The following is an 18,075-nucleotide window of genomic DNA, read 5'->3' as shown; positions in this document are numbered from 1 at the left end:
ATCTGGATTGTTAATGCAATCAGAAGGCATGTGATCGGCATTCACACCCCAGTCAAAAAAATCTGCAGTCGAGCTCCAGTCGGCATTTATGGGAACACAATTCCCGGGTAAACACGGTCATTTTAGCTCCCCGGCCAGTGAGATGCAATAACGTGCCGTCAATAATTACTGTCCGTGTCCACCTAAACAGCTAAAACACAGATCCAAATACATCTGCAGTTTGAAAGAGAGACTGAATAAGTAAGAGATATATAAAGAAAATAAACCGCTGAAAAGTTTTCAAAGACCTCTGTTCCTGCTGCTCTTCACCTGTTCTCCTGCCTGTCTGTCATGTCGCATGGATACACCAAAAATACAACCCACACACACACACACACACACACACACACACACACACACACACACACACACACACACACACACACACACTTACCGACAGCTGACAGAAAGACAGACTGGTGTGGTGTTAACTGGCAGTGTGAATGCAGTCTTTAAGGAGTTTATCCATGTTTGAAAGCTAATTTTGGTGAGAAAGCTGACGAAGGCACAGAGTACTAGCCAATCAGAGGCAGAGTAGGGTGGGTCATGATTTCTGCCTCCTAAGGGGAAAAAATACAGGGTACTGTGGCGTCCTACGCAAACCTCGCAAATGTTTTGGCCCTGTGGTGCACATTGTAGGGAAAACACTGCCCCTGGTACGGGCCGTAGCTGCTGCAGTAGTGAGCCAGTCATATGAAAGCATTAAACTTTTTTTTTTTTTACCATATTTATCAGCTATTGTTTGACAGGAGAAGTTATGATACTACTTAGTTTTGAGTCATCTCAGTTGATAGGTATTGAGTAGCAACACCCAGCTCCTCTGTCACGCTAACAGGCATTAACTGTGGTTGTTTTGGTGCGAAGTTTTAGGTTTTGTCCCTCATGTGTCTGGTGAGAACCCAGAGGGCCGTGTGTGTGTGTGTGTGTGTGTGTGTGTGTGTGTGTGTGTGTGTGTGTGTGTGTGTGTGTGTGTGTGTGTGTGTGTGTGCGTGCGAGTGTGTGTGTGTGTGTGTGTGTGTGTGTGTGTGTGTGTGTGTGTGTGTGTGTGTGTGTGTGTGTGTGTGTGTGTTACAGTAGCTTCCTAATGACAGACTCTTGAAGCAGGAGGCAGTGATGGGCACCTCACTGAAGCCAGTCTGACAGCAGGGGAGACTAATCCTGTTTGGAAAGAGGCAAAGGATGGCTCCCTAAGAGAAGCTCGGTCTGCCTCTGAAAACTGACGGACAGGCAGACACAGAGAGAGAGAGAGAGAGAGAGAGACAGAAGTGGCAGTGAAAAAAGAAGAGTGCAGCCTGTGAAGTATGAAGCTCGGAGGGATGTGGGAAACGATGCAGAGAGAGTTTTCCACCAGCTGGGGAGGGAGGGAGGACTTGAGAGGAAGAGAAGAAGAAGAAGAAGAAGAGGGAGGACAGCTAAGGACACTCTGGAGAGGCGACAGAGGAGCGCTGCATCTTCAGAGGAAGTGACGGCATGTTTGTGCCGTGACAGCTTCCCACAAACGCAGTAAATGGGATGAAACACGTAGAACACAGCAGTCCCTGAGTTTTGAGTTTTTTACATCCGTGCGTGTCGGTGTGGATTTGTGTGTGCGCTCAAGACGAAATAGAAAACGAGGGATCCCCGCTGTTCGCTGTGACAGCCAGTGAGAACACGTTGGTGTGTCGAGGCTACACTGAAGGACAGGAAGCTCCCTGCGAAGCTGCCGAGGAGGATTTCAACAGAGCATGTCATGCTTGTGAAAATTAATCTAATTGCTTTTTTTGTGTGTTTTTGCTTGTTTTGTTATAATGCTGACAAAGGAACACATGTTGGTCTGAAAAAAAAGAAATAAATCATCCCATTTTGTCTGGAAACACAAAACAAAGCAGAGTTGAACCAAAACAGTATTGACAATGTCAACAATAAGCATTTCATTTGAATCCGCAATTAATCTGCGTTAGTGGGAATTGTTATCCTTTCCCTCTTGCAAGCAGCTCTCCATGCATCCTGATTCAAGGGCTAAGTACCAAGTAATTAGTGATGATTTATAGACGAGGCCCATTCATGAATATTAATGGACTGTAATCACCGTAAAGACTTTATGGGCTCATATGCCAACACAGTCCTTGGCAGGGTTCTTGGAGCTCTTTGCTGTCTGCAAACATAACAACAAGCTCATATAGCTCGATTTGACTTGGAGATGCTCATTTGGAATTTTTATACGCAGTGTTGTAACAACTGAAAGGATTTTTAATCTGAAAACATGAAACTTTTTTCCAGTAAAAGAGGCATCATCTCTTTGTTCAAAGAGGGGCTCCCAAAGGGTTCTTCCTGAAGGGCTGAGGTTCAGCCCAAAACCAGTTGCTATTTTTGAACATTTTTTTAACTGTTCTTTGTAAAACTAAAAGTTCCATTAAAGAAGTGTTTCATTGCTGGAAAGATGGTTATCTCATGAAATTAGGCTGTCTCTCAATATAAAGACACAGATACTTTTAAAATTGGTGATACATGACCAGAGAAAACAGAGAAAAGGCGATGTTTTTGCCCAAAATGTAGAAAACCTTCAACTACCAGAGTGTACTGCATCGAACCGGACCAATAAACTCTCCCTCTGACGGGTGACATAAGGACCCATCAGTCACCCGCTAGTTTTTAACTAGCTGAGAGCTTCTGTAAGATTCTTGTCACTTATCAATCATTATAAGTCACATTTATAATGGTTTATGACCATCATAAATGATATAGTGCATCATTATGTGTGTTTATGAATGTAGTCATAAAGTATTATGAGTGCATTATAATTCACTATGAATGCTGTCCATGTGCAATAGCTATATATATTTGTTTGTACATATTTTTCTTTTCTTTTTTTTCTAGTTTTATATTTTTCTCGACTGTTGAGTTGTTGCACCTTGTAATTTTATGTGCTATTTTTGCACCTTGTTTTTTTACTATTCAATATTTTTATATTTGTAATTATTTTTTAAAGTACCTCATAGTATCTTATCTTATCTTACAATGCATTATAGATGTGTTCTTCATAGAAAGTGTTAACAAAGATTTTAATAAGCACCTTTATTTATAAGAGTGTACACCAAATTTAAATTCAATTAGATTTGCTTCAAGACATAATTTCACACCTCCAAAATGCAGTGACCCTAAAGGAATCCTCTTCATAACAGCCAAGATAATTAATATTGATTTTTTTTTGCAGTTCTTTAAAATGTCATTATACCGGTGAGATGATAATGAGCTCTCTGTGCACATATATTGCACAGTATATGAACAAAATACATCTTCCCTGTGAACAGCAGGCGGGCCGTGTGACCTTGGTGCGATTAGACGATAGCAGGAGAGGTGTCATCTCACTGTTGGGGAAGCAGCTGCCTCACTCTGGGAAAACACCACAAACACAAGGAACTGTTGCTAAATTTGGAGCTGCTTAATTTGAATCTACATTATTGCCGTGAGCGCTACCAGCAGCCGGCGTCAAAGCGGGGTCAAAGATGGAGGAACAACTTCTTCCAACTTCTTGTTTGTGTTGATTAACTGCGTACTTCCTCAGTGACTCTGCATCTCAGTTTTGCAGATTTTCAGTATGAGTCAGAGCAACAGTGCTGCTCTCATTTAGCATGTAAATAAAACAGAGACGAATTCAATGCTCAGAGGAATAGCTCAACATTTGGGGGGATAGATATCTTTCTGAGACTGAGATGAGGAGATTGATGCCACTTTGATGTCTGTGCGAAGCTGGAGCCTGGAGGTGATTAGCTTAGCATAAAGACTGTAAACATGTGGGAACGACTAGCCTGGCTCCATCCAGAGGTCAAACTGCCTACCAGCACCATTAAAGCTCACTTTTTAAAGTCGAAATAAACTTATAACTAAGTGTTGATTACACAATTTAGTGGCTGTAGAACAATCAGTGTGTAGTTTGGTTCCCTATAAGCCTCGTTTCACTATTCGGTTCTGTCTGACAGTGGTGGGACCAAGTCATTGATTTTCAAGTCACAAGAAAGTCTCAAGTCTTTTAGTGCTTAGGTCCTGAGTCAAGACAGACAAGTTCCAAGTCAAGTCCCAAGGTCTAAACTCTGAGTTTCAAGTCTAAAACATGTCATAACGCGCTCGTCACCAAATATAATGCTATTTTAACATGAAAAAAATGTGTATTTATTTGTTCAAAAAAAGCTTAATTTTGATTGATTGATTTTTGGTCTCAAGAGAGACCTGAGTACACGATAAAAAACATAAAACAATCAGAATACATCAGAATACCAGTAAAGAAAATAATATATATATTTTTAAAAAATCATAAATTATCATAAAGCAATGTAAAACAACAACAAGTCAATTAAAACAAGTTAAAAACCAGAAAGTCTAAACTTTCGGCACAAAAGATGTCAACCATTGCTGAGCCAACACAGGAAGAGGATAGGGCTTTTGTTTTCCAGGTAGCTATCAGTTATCAGTTTCCAAAGAATATCAGTGTCATTCTTTGCTATTGTCACTATAACCAGCAGTAACAGCAGATGTGGGAACAACCAAGGTAACAGTGAAAAACACAGTGCAGTGTGTCCTGTCTTGTTGATAGTTGCTACGCTTGGAGGGAAAATGGACTCAAAAATTGACTTTAACGTCTGTCTCATTTGTTAAATCCATACAGAAAGTTATAATAAACAATTAAAAGCAAAGTTCAGAGCCTTCTTGTCACAGTCTGGTACCATCGTCGTGCCTGTACAGAGCCCTGCAGTAAACTAAGTGCCTACCAACTGCTTTTTTGTTTGCTGGGCAGATATTTTCATTTGTACATTGCCATTGTGTATGAATTAAACAAAGGAGATACAGATTTTTAATTATTGAGCTTTAATGGTGCTAGTGGGTGTTTTTTGTAAGTTTGGAGAGAGCCAGGCTAGCTGTGTCCCCCAGCTTCCCGTCTTTATGCAACGCTAAACAAATCGCCTCCCAGCTCACTCAGAGACACGATAGTGTTATCGATCCTCTCATCTCACCCTCAGAAAGAAAACAAATTAGTGCGTTTTCTTAAAAAGTTTAATGTTAAAACTTTAGATTGAGTTTGAAAAAAGACACAAGTTTACAGCCTCAGTGGAGGCATTTTATACTACAAAAAAAAATACTACTTTATGGATTTTATAGGCTTGTCCCAGCTTGAGGGGTATACAGAGACTTATTTAAAGACCTAATTATTAAAATTAAATTAAACACAAGAAAGACTTTAAATCAGTCCTCTCGTTGTGATCTTTTTTTCTTTCTTTTGTTTAGCGGAGTTCCTGTTCCTGCTGTGGGGGGTGTACCTCTGCTACGCTGTCCGCACCGTGCCCTCGGCCTTCCACGAGCCACGTTACATGGCGGTGGCCATCTACAATGAGCTCCTCATATCGGCCATCTTCCACATCATCAGGTGGGTGAGGAAAACGAGGTGAAACAGAGTCGAGAGGGTGTGAAAGGTAAAAGATGTGTGGTCAGAAGTGATTCGGCTAAATTGTATTGTATGCTGACTGAGAGAGGGGACAGGAAAAGACATAATAGAGACCTGAGACGGAGCTAAGACTGTGAAACGATGAAATCCTCTCTGTGACAGTAATGAGGAAGTAGTGTGAACGGTGGCACGGGGCTCAGACGACTTCTCCGCTTCTTGCTGCACGAGCTGTTGTTTAATCAAAATCATAGGAATATTTGCGTGTTAGTGCGGGGCTTTACAAGAGCTGAACATGTCAGATGAAAGGCAGCGAGTTCACCCGCCTCCTTCATCAGGGAAATGAACAGTGTCAGCAGAGCGCCTGGGTGAGCCAGTGCAAAGGAGGTTAATAAAAAATGTCTTCCCTGGCAGAAACGCAGCACAGATTTACTGTGCCGGATCCCCAAAATAAACTCCTGTAACTGACTGTATGCCTTTCTGTCACAGGTGGTGAATAACGTTTCGTACTCAGACAACCTTTCAGTGTGTTTTTGTTTGTGTAGTCGTCATAGCTTGTGAGGATAGTGGAGCATTTAGCAGCTAAACAGCCACTTAATATTTAGCCTAGGAGTTGGTGGAGACCAAAAATAGAGCTAAAAGGAGACTAAATATCAGCCTTAACGTTAATTTGACAATCAAGTATTTTCAGCCCGTTCTCAATCTGAACTCTTCAAATATGTTTGCTCTGTCAGTGCTTTTTGGCGTACGAGTGTGATGCCAAAAGCCACTTTTCACATCCAACGGGAACACCGCCATACATCGTTATATGAGAACATACTCAGACAGAACCGGTAGTGCCGTTATTGTAGGCCGCAGACAGCCGGACAGCACAGGGTGCGTCCACATGCAACTGGCATGGGTGATGTCACTTGACAGAACCGGTCACATGGGCATAAAACCCTAAAGCACAGCGTCAGATAATAATGCTGCCGTAATGACATAATATAAGGACTGCGAGTGTGCTTACAGGGCAGGTAGGTGTGGATGGGTCTCACAAACAACTGATTTTCATGTGGGAGTCTGAAGTTCACTTCCCGTTTCGATGTGTGTTTTTTGTGTGCCTTGTTTGCCTAAACCTAACCATATTGTCAGTCTGCATTAGTATGAGGGATTTTTGGGAGGTGATAGTCCACAATTTCACGGAGGAATTGTTAATTGAAAACTTGCAGATGATCCACTCAACTTTTTAAGTAAGGAGTTATGTGGTGCAACAACAGCTCCTGTAGCTCCTGCTGCATTTTTAATTTAATTTAATGCGATTATTTGCTCTTACAATGCAACATATCATGATTATTATAGATAGGTTATATTACAACATGCATTGCAGTTTTTTAGAAAAGCTGATGTCAGAGTAGGAATTTTTGGCCGCAATAATCACAAAAACAAGCCCGAGAATTCCTGGAGGGACTGACTGGTGGGTAGAAATATGATTCAAAATGAAAGATAATGGTCCCACATTTCTGCAAGATGTATAATTAGGCAACTGTTTGCCAATACTTTTTCCATGACAAAAATGAAATGTGATAAAAACCCAATTTTGTGTTTTGAGCTTTTTTAGCCCAAAAAGATTATATTCATCTGCTGCCATTGTTTTCCATCATGTGTCATGTCTTACACAAAACAATGCAGCAACAGCCTGGGCTACAAAGTTTTACAAGTTTAGTTTGTCTCAAGATTAAGCTCATTGTCTTAAACATTTTTTGGATGCACTCGTTTTATCACACATCTGAAAACTTTTGTCAGATGCTTTGCAAAGGAGACCTGAGGCTGCTTTGATGAATGTGATTTTTCTACCTTCAGGCAGCTTTTTCATGTTTGTGCTGCAAGAAAATCAGCTTGCAGAGACTTGAAACATGATTGAAATGCACAATACATCCTTTCATGTGTCTTACAGTACATGTAAATCTTATAGTCATGTTTGGTAGTAACACAGATGAGGTGTTTGGAAAAAGAAAAACTTAATTGTTTAGCATTAAATGCATGTGGGAGATTTGGAAGAATGCATTACTGCCTCACCTGTGAATGATATTGTAAACGATTGAATCATGGTGTTGAACTGTAAAATCCGATTCGACTCTGAATTCTGAAAACTCTGCTTTCCTATGTGCCTGGAAGGAGCTTATTTACAGTTAAAGCTGTTTTTTAATGTGCCCATGTCTGAATGTGGGTTTTGACTGAGTTGAAAAAACACAAACTGGCGGTAGTACAAATTTTTAAAAGACTCCTAAAGCAACGAATACTTTGTCAGTCCTGTTGCAGCGGGAATAAAACCGGTCAGGTGTTTTTTTAAGTCCGCCCGCAGGCGCCTGGGGCAAAAAATTCCATTTGTCACACTTTCGCCGATAAAACTGTTGGTGATTGAATATTCTTTCATTTTGGCAGTGGCCTATTGTGCTCAGTTGGATAAAAAGAAAAAGATCACATTCTTTTAATCTGTTGAGAAACTGAAAAGTCCGATGGGTACACCTTCATCAGTGCTGCGAAACTGTTATAAATCAAGCTGTTCTCGCTTGCTGAGGGAAAAAAAAGAGAGGCATTTCTTTGGTGAGCTGACAGAGTCGGTCTGCCGCTGCGGCCCAGAGATAAGGCTGGACTTGTGTGTGTGTGTGTGTGTGTGTGTGTGTGTGTGCACTCGCGCATATATATAACAGGGAACATACTCATCGTTACACAGTCACCAACAGGGAACGGCAAAACTAACAGGGGACATTTTTTAAGTCCCCACTTGGACATGCTCTAAATCATCATAAAATCATGTGTTATGGCCACTGGTGAAATTTTTCAGATTTTGCCAAGAGGGGACCAAAGTGTGTGTGAGTGTTTATATCCATATTCAGAGCTCTCCCTCCTGGTTGGAGCTGGTATTTGAACGACCCATTCACACATCGCCGCTTTTAACACTCCTTCTCCCCAGCATCCTTTCAGACTGCAGATGTGCCGTTAAACAGGCTTTAGTAATGTTAATGTGGGTGACATGAAGGCCACAGAATGTAATGTATCAAATATGATACAAATAGCATGATAGGGTTAATAAAGACACCAGTCTCCTGAAACGTGATTTGTTATTAGTCTTTGCATTAAAATTCAAGGCTTGGCTTTAGGTGATTTCATAAGTTTTAAGCTCTATACTGTAATAAAATAAAGGGCTACCCAGAAGGCCGGAGAGAAATCAGTATTTTAGAGCCTTAAAAAAAGCAAGAAAACTATAATCCAAGCAGAATAAACCTTTACATAAAATGATCAGCAGTAAGATTTTTTCTTTTTAGGTTTAATTATGTAAAATGATGTAACATCAGACCTTGACTAGACCTTTTAAAGTTGTTCAGTCCTGACGATACTGACCTGACCAGTTTTCACGCAGCACTGAATGTCAATCAGTTTTTCAATATACTTCAATATACACTCTCAGTCTGTACTCATAGAAATGTAATTTGTTTGTGGGTGCACATTATAGAAAACATGTCCAAACATAGGATAATGCAACATGAGTCCACTGTTGGCTGGTACATAATGACAATTAGTTCCCTCTTGGATAGCATGGAGACGTTCACACTCCACCATGTAAAAGAATAAATAAAATGAGATAGATAAGACTTACACAAAAGAAAGAATCTCACCTAAATAATTCAAAATTATTCCTCAACTATGATTACAATGACTGTGATTATTATAATTATAACTAATATTTTATAACAAACTATAAAGGCTCAGTTTAGTGGATGGCTTAACCATCTAGCTTGACACTGTTTTACACGGCTTCCCAGAGGGCAAGGAAATATTTTAAAATCCAAAGAAAGGAGAAACAACAATAACAATAACAATAATAATAATAATAATAATAATAATAATAATAATAATAATAATAATAATGGTAGGGAAGAAAATGTGGAGAGAAAATACAGCAAGATCTTTACTAATTTTAATGAATTGCTTAAATTAGTTTATTATCAGAATTTAACTTAACCTTGAGATTAGCTCAATCCTCCAAAACTCCCTTTGAGTTTTTAGATGCACTAGAAGCACTAGATTTCTGTCAATCTTACAATGTACATATGTTTTTTTTCTCTATAATCACAGGAATGCATTTTATTTGCTGATCTACTCTACAGGCAAAAGAGGTCCACACTTGTGTAGTATAAAGCAACAGAGGTCCATAGTTGGCTGGTACATAATGACACAAGTTACTTGTAAATATATCTAAACTAAATCATGTAATTTTTTTTGCTTCTAAAAGGATCTGTAAGTATGTATTTTTGTAACTGAATATAAAGGCTCAGCCGTTGTGGATGTCTTTACCATTTTATAGCTTGACACTGTGTTTAAAAAGGGGGCTACCCCAGTCCATTCTCATTGTTAACTTTTCAAATACATTCCCTCTGTCAGTGCTTTTGGCATACCTGCATCAATCTGGATCATGGCAGGATGATGTGAGATGAGAACATAGCCGGACAGAGCCAGCGGCATTGTTATTATACGTCAGTAGACAGCCAGACAGCACGAGGCACATCTGCATACATCTTGCGTGGCTAGCATCACTTGAGAATATGGATGGACGTACTCAAAACTTCCATTTAACAGTTTTTACAAGCAAAAAAAATGCCATGCAAGTTTTAGGTTTTATTTTTGAGGATTTAAAGTTTTTTTTTCTATTGGGAAAAGAATATTAAAACAAAAATGTTATTTTTTTTTTTAAAAAAGGAATAAAGTTTCATCATCATTGAATGATGCCTTTTCAGAGCCAATATTTGCATAAAATGAAGCAAATAATTTAAAATAGCTTTGCTGGTCCAAAGTCTTCTTTGTAAAACATCAGAGCCACTCAGAAATACTTAGAGGGCAACTGAGGAACTGAGTGGATTAGTTGTGGGCAGACATACAGTGAAAATCAGATTTTAACCGGTTTAAATAGTTAAGAATTCTGTATAGTTGCAGTGATTTGACAAAATTGCAGGGTCTCCAGAATTCACAGGAATCAGCTGAATTTGGCATTTATTGTTATGGTTGAAATCCAATGTATGTGTGCCCATCTATAGAATCCATTTTATTTGTCGCTCCATATTACAAAAAAGAGGTCCACACTTGAGTTGTATAAAGTGACATGAGTCCACTGTTGGCTGGTATATAATGACACAAGTTCCATCTTAGATATATAGTATAGAGTGACATTCCCATTTCAACATGGATAAATGACAAGAATAGGAATAGGAAAAAAGAAGTTAGATGCATTATTGTTCAAAAGAAATAATCTTACAAAATGTAATAATAAAATTATTTATTTTTTTAGGAAATTGGAGATAGAAATATCATTTTAGTTTTTTCAGCATATTGCTTTTTGAATCGTGCACATGAATAAGTTTTTGAGTTGCTGTTTAAGAGTGTGCTCCTTTTACCTTGTGTTGAAAAACACATTGACAACCCATCATGATATAAATGACTAGAGCAATCTTTTAATGGTATTTATAATATGGGAGGTTTTGTGAGCAATCAGTTTGTCTCAGTTACAGGGATAAGCAGTTAGAGGAATGATTAACCTCTGAAACCCTCTGTTCAACTGCTGAGATGAACTATATATCAAAATTCTATAGGTTTTTGGCTGTACTTTTGGCTGTACTTTAACTTTAAATTCTAAAAAAAGGAAAGTCAGTCCACACTTTGTCCTCCCTCTGGCCTGTACAAAATGACACTTCTTGTTTTGTTTTGTTTTGTTTTTATATTTTCTCCAATGTTTTAAATTAATCTTAAATCTGCATTAGACAGACAAAATTGTATATACACATTACTAGATCTCAAGAAAAACCAAAACAACTACAACTACTAAAACAACTAAAGAAAATATAAACAGCCAACAATACAAAAACTGCAGAACTAGGATCAAAATAGGATTCACTTTCAAGTAAAAAATAAAAAAAATAACGCTGAGAGATTTGGATTGGATTGTCTGCTGTGTACGACCTTTAAAGTCTTCTGCTGTAGGAGAGGGAACTGAGAGTTTTTAAATGGGTGTACTGGCATGCAAAATTACCAGCACATTTATGGATTGTGTCTTTAACAGAGGCTGACTACTCATTTTGTATTGGATTAAATGATTTGCCATCTCTCTGTGTGCATGCTGCAGTGACCAGAGGGACTTATTATTATTCAACACAGTTTTGGTTTATAAGGAAGAATTTCAAATTCCTTAAAGGGTTTTTAGTTTATGATGTAAGCATTAAACAATCCTCCACATTGACTGAGTGGAGTGTCCAGCACCCATGTGCCTTTTAAGGTTGCCTCTGAGAAATGAGTGACTTGGAGAGGGTGAGGGGTCAGCGTGTGCAGCTCTGTGCCAGGCCTTGATTCTCTGCAGTGTGGGGGTTGGTTTCTTTGTTGTTGACGATGGTCAATAGGCCATTCCACATTAAGCTTCAGAGATGCTAATTTATATTAGCTAGAATGTTACATCCAACTCTGACTGCCTGAGACATGGGTCTGTCCCTGTCCTGGGTTAAGCAAGTGGCACACAGTGCTTATTTTAGCTGGTACAACATCTCTGGATTATTGGGAAGAACATCCTAAAAGTTTTACAGATTGGGCATATAATTCTCCACTCAAATTCCCACTAGCTTGAATACCGATACAAAAGTTGTACTTTTTTTTACTGGATAGTTAAATATTTGAACATATTTAATCACCTAATAATTACATGAATTTCATGGCAAACCATTGTGATGTTACATAGTTTATTGTGCCAAGTTAACATTTAATTGTTCTAATCATAATAAAAGGTTTGGTTTCAACTATAGGAGTAAAACAAAACTAAAGAGTAAGAGTGATCGCCTGATCATCATGTTAAACATATTCAGGAAACAGAAATAAAATGTCAGAATGCAACATTGAGCCAAAGAGAAAAACATGGTGGATTATTGTAGTTTTGTAACATAGGTTTTGTTATTGATCTGTAAATGTTGAATTTATGTAGTCCATTTTTCACCTCCTGAACCCTTTTCATTTGAGCTGCAGTGATATAAATTTAAAAGGTTTGGTCATAAATCAGTTTGAACTTATATATGAAAATAAATAGTTTTCTAACCTATAAAACATTTAATGGGGGCAAACGGTATGCATGCTTAACACAGCGCTGAGAAACAAAGCATTTTTAAGTGACTGTAAGATTTAAAACAGCAAATGCAACTTTAAAATGGCCTCCCAAATAATATGTCAAGATCCACTACATGGTATTTTTTAACAGTTTAACAATATACCATCAGTAGTGTATCAGTGTATCAGCGTACCATCAGTAGTTGCAATTTATTTATTAGTTATCAAGTAGTATTGACAAAAGTATAATTAACAGTCAGTTAACAGCCAGCTTAGGAAAGATGACACTGACATGTAAAATTACCAGCACATTTATGGAGCGAAATGCATCCCTAAAGGAGGTTAAATATTCATTTGTTTGTGAAAAAATTGTTGTTCATCTCTAAGATGTTAAACATTTGATTCAGTGGTGCTCTGCATTATTAAGTAAGCAATCACATGGTGTTATAGATATATTGTTAGATTTATGAGCCTTCAGTTGATGAAGCTGACAAAAATATGTAATTTCTCTACACTGAAGAGGTGGAGTGACCAGCACCCATATGATTCTCAGATCCTAACTTTGAATGTTGAACAGTGGAGACTGCTGCCACTGAGAAGTGAGTGACCTGCAGTGAGTGAGGGGTTTGACTCTGTGCAAGTGAGTCTGTGAAAATCTGTCAGGCCTTGATTCCCTGCAGTGGGGGATGGTTTCTTCTAGTTGATGTGGTCGCGCATGACACATTGAGCTATGGGTTGCTAACTTCTCATATCCAAGATGCTGTATCTGATTTAGACTGACTGAAACGTGGCTTATTCCCCATCCTGGAGTTTAACAAGTAGCACACACTGCTTATCTTGGTTAGTACAACATCCCTGGATTATTGGGAAGAACACCCTGAAATTGTACGGAGTAGGCATACAATTCTCCACTTTAATTCCCATTTTAAATACTGTTTTTTTTTTTCAAAACTTGTACTATTATGGATATTTAAGTAGTTGAACATATTCAGTTACCTAATGATTACATCTGTTATTTCATGACATACCATTTGATGTTGCACAGGTTATTGCCTCAAGTTTACATTTCATTATTCTAATTATAATAAAAGGTTCTGTTTTAACTAAAGAGGTAAACAATACTACAGAATTAGATACTCTGTAAAGCATCTACAAACATTATTTAGATAGTTAAAATGTTGTCAATGGTTATTGATTGTGGAGTAAAACTAATTTGGCCCTTTTAAATGTTTTATAGGTGAGCTACATAAAGAGTACATGTTTGTGTCCTGATTGTGGATTATCATTTTAAACACATATATGAACAGAAAGTCAATGTTGACATGCAACTTTGAGCCAAAGATAAATGTAGTGGGTTATTGTTGTAACCTATTAAAATTTAATGAAGGGCAAACGTGTATGTATACTTTACAAAGTGCTTAGAAAAGACATTATTTATTAAGTGACTCAAAAGATTGAAATAGCAACTGCAACTTTATAATGGTCTTCCAAATAGTATTTCAAGATCTGCTACATGGTATTTGTTAACAGTTTAACAGTTTATTACCATTAGCAGTTGCAACTTTATAGAAACCATCCAAACAATGTTTATAAACAGTTTTCAAAAACCAACTATTAATAGTTAACAAAGTGTTATAAATATTTGGTCTATCTATCCAAGAGATATTTATATTGTATAATTTACTTTTTTGTTTTACAAAGGTTTACAAATTAGTTGGAAACCGTTAATACTTAGTTTATGTATTTATACAAGACTGTATAAGTCTTGGTATTTGACTAATAAAATAACAATCTATAACATTACTTATAATGGGTAAAGTTAATTAGTTATCATTTCTTCATTGGTTATCAAGGAGTATTGACAAAAGTATAATTAACAGTCAGTTAACAAATTATTAATGATGCCTATAATACAGTATTGCCAGCTTCAGAAAGATGATACCGACACGTAAAATTACCACATTTATGGAGTAAGAAGCATCCCTAAAGGCGAGTATTCATATGTGTGAAAAAATGTTATTCATCTCTGTATGATCTATGTACATTTGATTCAGTGGCTTTTGTGCATTCTTTTAGAAAGCAATCTGTCTTTATTACATTCACACACAGTTTTATAGATATATTTTATATTTACTTGGCCTTCAGTTGATGAAGTGGACAAAATATGTAATTTCTTCTACACTGAAGAGGTGGAGTGACCAGCACCCATATGATTCTCAGATCCTAACTTTGAGTGTTGAACAGTGGAGACTGCTGCCACTGAGAAGTGAGTGACCTGCAGTGGGTGAGGGGTTTGATTCTCTGCAAGTCAGCCTGTGAAAATCTGTCAGGCCTTGATTCCCTGCAGTGGGGATGGTTTCTTCTAGCTGACGATGGTCATGGGTCGTGGAGGACATTACACATTGGGCTTCAGGGTTGCTTACTTCTCATATCCTAGATGTTGTATCTGACTGAAACATGGCTTTTTCCTCTTCCTGTGTTAAACAAGTGGATGTTGGGTAAGATAATGTTAAACTGTAAAGAGTAGAAATACAAGCAGAATTCCACATTTGTCGTCAATTGCACAATTGACTACAAGCTATTCAATAAAAGGAGTTAAACATGTGAAGAAACATCTGCTGGGAAGTGACATAATAACCACATGTATGTAATATCACTGAAATAATTGAAAGGTAATTATTTATTAAGTGGCCCTCTAAAGCAGTAGGGCATCTTGGCTCAGTGGCTCTGTTTGTCTGAATTTTTAACGAATGTATCAGAAACACATTAACATTTGTTAAACTTTAAGTGCTAAAGAGTTGTTTCAGTTGACAACACTGGAATGTAAAGACCTGTAAAAGCTGAGTGTCAATGTAAACTTATTTTAGCAATCTCACATGCCTTCATGCACACTCTCTGTGTCAGCCGCAGTGACAATGCTTGCATACCAGCCCTGTATTTGCCAACTAATTTACAACTCTATGTGTTACCAACTATAGTTATCAAAACAACCAAAAATAGATATAACAATAATAAAACTTAGTTCTGGTTGCAATAAAGCCTCTTTGAATGGGGTCAACAGAAGATAACTAGTGAAGGCCCATTCATAGATGTGTATCCTGCTGTGATGATTTTGAGATGAGGTGTTGGTGGCTCATCACCATTTCAATGCCCATCAAAAACACTAACATACCAGTTAAACTTTAAGTGCTAAAGAAAGGTTTTAGTTCACAATACTGGAATTTAAAGTCCTGTAAAGCTGAGTGTCATTGTGAACTTATCGTATTATTATATTATTTATTATGTGCCTTTCACTTCATGCACACTCTTTGTGCACTGTGACAATGCTGCATGCCAGTGTGTGTAGTATATGTTATAGACTGTAGTTTAAAAAACAAACATCTTTGAATGGGGTCTAGATTAGATAATGCTAAAATACACTTACAAACACAGGTGTTTCATCCATCACTAAAAAACTATTCATTTTGAACACAATGGAACACATTACAAAACAAGATATTTGGTGTTCAAATCCATTACCTATCATAATAGCATGAAAAGATTCAGAGAACCTTGAGAAATACATAAAAGAGACAAGGCTAAAAACCAAAAATGAATGGCCATGACCTTTGAACCATAAAGCTGCACTGCATTAAATACCAACATGACTGAAGGATATCACAAATGAGCTCGGGGGACACTAAAACCACTGACAGTGGACACAGTTTATCACTGTATCTATAAATGCAAATTAAGACTTAACTATGCAAAGTGAAAGCCAGATATCAACAAAATCCAGAAACACTGCCAACTTCCCGGACCTGAGCTCATCTGTCACGCCACAGTGAATATTAAGACAAGTTATAATTGTGTTCACATTATAGCCTTTATTTTAAAAAGCTACAATGGCAACATTTCTGGTGCCAATTTACTAAACAATGAGAAGCTTTACTGAATAGATACATTAGATATTTTTCTCTTTACAAAATGCACCTTTCTATTTCTTTTTCATTAATCTATGGTGGAGTGTGAATATCACTCTGTCCTATCCAAAAGGGAACTTGTGTCATTATGTACCAGCCAACTTGGGACCACCGTCAGCTATTCTATATGTGTGGCCCTTTTTTCTGTAATGTTGATCAACAAAGAAAATGCATTCTTATGCATATAAATTGAAAGCACGCACATACATTGTAAAAGAGATCCTGTGCTTGTAATAACTCTTAATGGGAATTTCCAGTAAAAGTCTGATAATAAATCTATTTTTATGATTAATCAGCAAATACTGTTGCTGACCTTTATATCGCTTTTGGTCCTTTCTGGGAAACCCTTCATTGTAAAGGTGAACATCTAAAGTAGGAATTCCAGTATGTTTTTTCCATGGCCAAGGGATCAGCCAGTATGTGTGATATCTCTGATCTAGACACTAGAGAAAGAAGTCTCAGACTTGTAATGTCATGAAGTAAAAGTCTGAGCTGCTCCTTCTGCTCATCGAGAGCCTAATTTTGGGGACCAACAGAATGTTTGTTATCCCTTAAACCCAAATGAACTTTATTATATTGGTGTTGTCAGTTCTGTAACAGAAAATGTTCCCATATACTTATAACATTGTTCTGGCTGTTCTCAGTGTCATCTAGAAAATCTTTCACAATTTCATATCAATGGAGCAACTCTACACTTTATATCACATGACATCACAAGCACTCCAGTTTTTGGATATGGGAGCGAGTTGCCCATGTTTACTAATGCTTTTTAGACTGCCTTAGATCATAGAAATAATATGTATGTATTTTAGAAATGGGCATAATTTCCCATTAATACAGTATCAAGCCATAAAAGGTTAAGCCAGCCACTAAAGTTGAGCCTTTATATTCTGTTACACAAACATACTAACAAATCATATTTGAAGAAGAAATGTAACATTATTCAGATGAGATTTTTTTCACAAGTATTATTAAATATTTTTGTATGTGCTTTACATGGTTGAGTGTGAACGCGTCCTCCGTGCTATCTAAGAAGGAACTTGGACATTATGTACCAGCCAACAGTGGACTCATGTCATTATATCCTACTCAAGGTGGACCTTCTTCTGAAATGTGCACCAACAAACAAGTTGCATTTCTTTAAGTACAGACTGAGAACACAAGTATATTGAAACAGCTTGATTGACATTCACTACTTGTGAAAACTGGTCAGGTAAGTATTTGGAAATTGAACAATTTTAAAGGTCAAGTCAAAGTTTGATGTTACATAATTTTAATTTAAAACTCCTTTTTAGTTTTCTTACAAAAGGAAATGGAGTGTGGACATTTTTTTTCTTTTTTAGAGTGCAAAGTTCAAAGAGTACAAACAGAAGTCGACTTATGAAGGCCCATTCATAGATGTGTATCCTGTTGTGATGGTTTTGAGATGAGTTGTTGGTGGCTCCGTCACCATTTCAATGCCCATCAAAAACACTAACATACCAGTTAAACTTTATGCTAAAGAAAAGTTTCAGTTTACAATACTGGAATGTAAAGTCCTGT

General features: G+C 37.4%; 1 protein-coding gene across 1 annotated transcript in view; it reads left to right on the top strand.

The window, feature by feature from the left end:
* Positions 1 to 18,075, top strand: part of gpr158b (G protein-coupled receptor 158b) — a 104,633-nt gene that overhangs the window by 66,635 nt on the left and 19,923 nt on the right. The window contains exon 8 of the mRNA XM_088085862.1: positions 5,299 to 5,437. Within this exon, the coding sequence (XP_087941988.1) occupies positions 5,299 to 5,437 (139 nt within the window). The remainder of the gene's footprint in view (positions 1 to 5,298; positions 5,438 to 18,075) is intronic.

The sequence above is a fragment of the Plectropomus leopardus genome, chromosome 12 (assembly GCF_026936395.1).
Source record: "Plectropomus leopardus strain MGB_pleo_1.0 chromosome 12, ASM2693639v1, whole genome shotgun sequence".
NCBI classification, from domain to species: domain Eukaryota; kingdom Metazoa; phylum Chordata; class Actinopteri; order Perciformes; family Serranidae; genus Plectropomus; species Plectropomus leopardus.
Note: the sequence above shows the minus strand (reverse complement) of the source record. Positions and strands in the feature narration are given on the sequence as shown.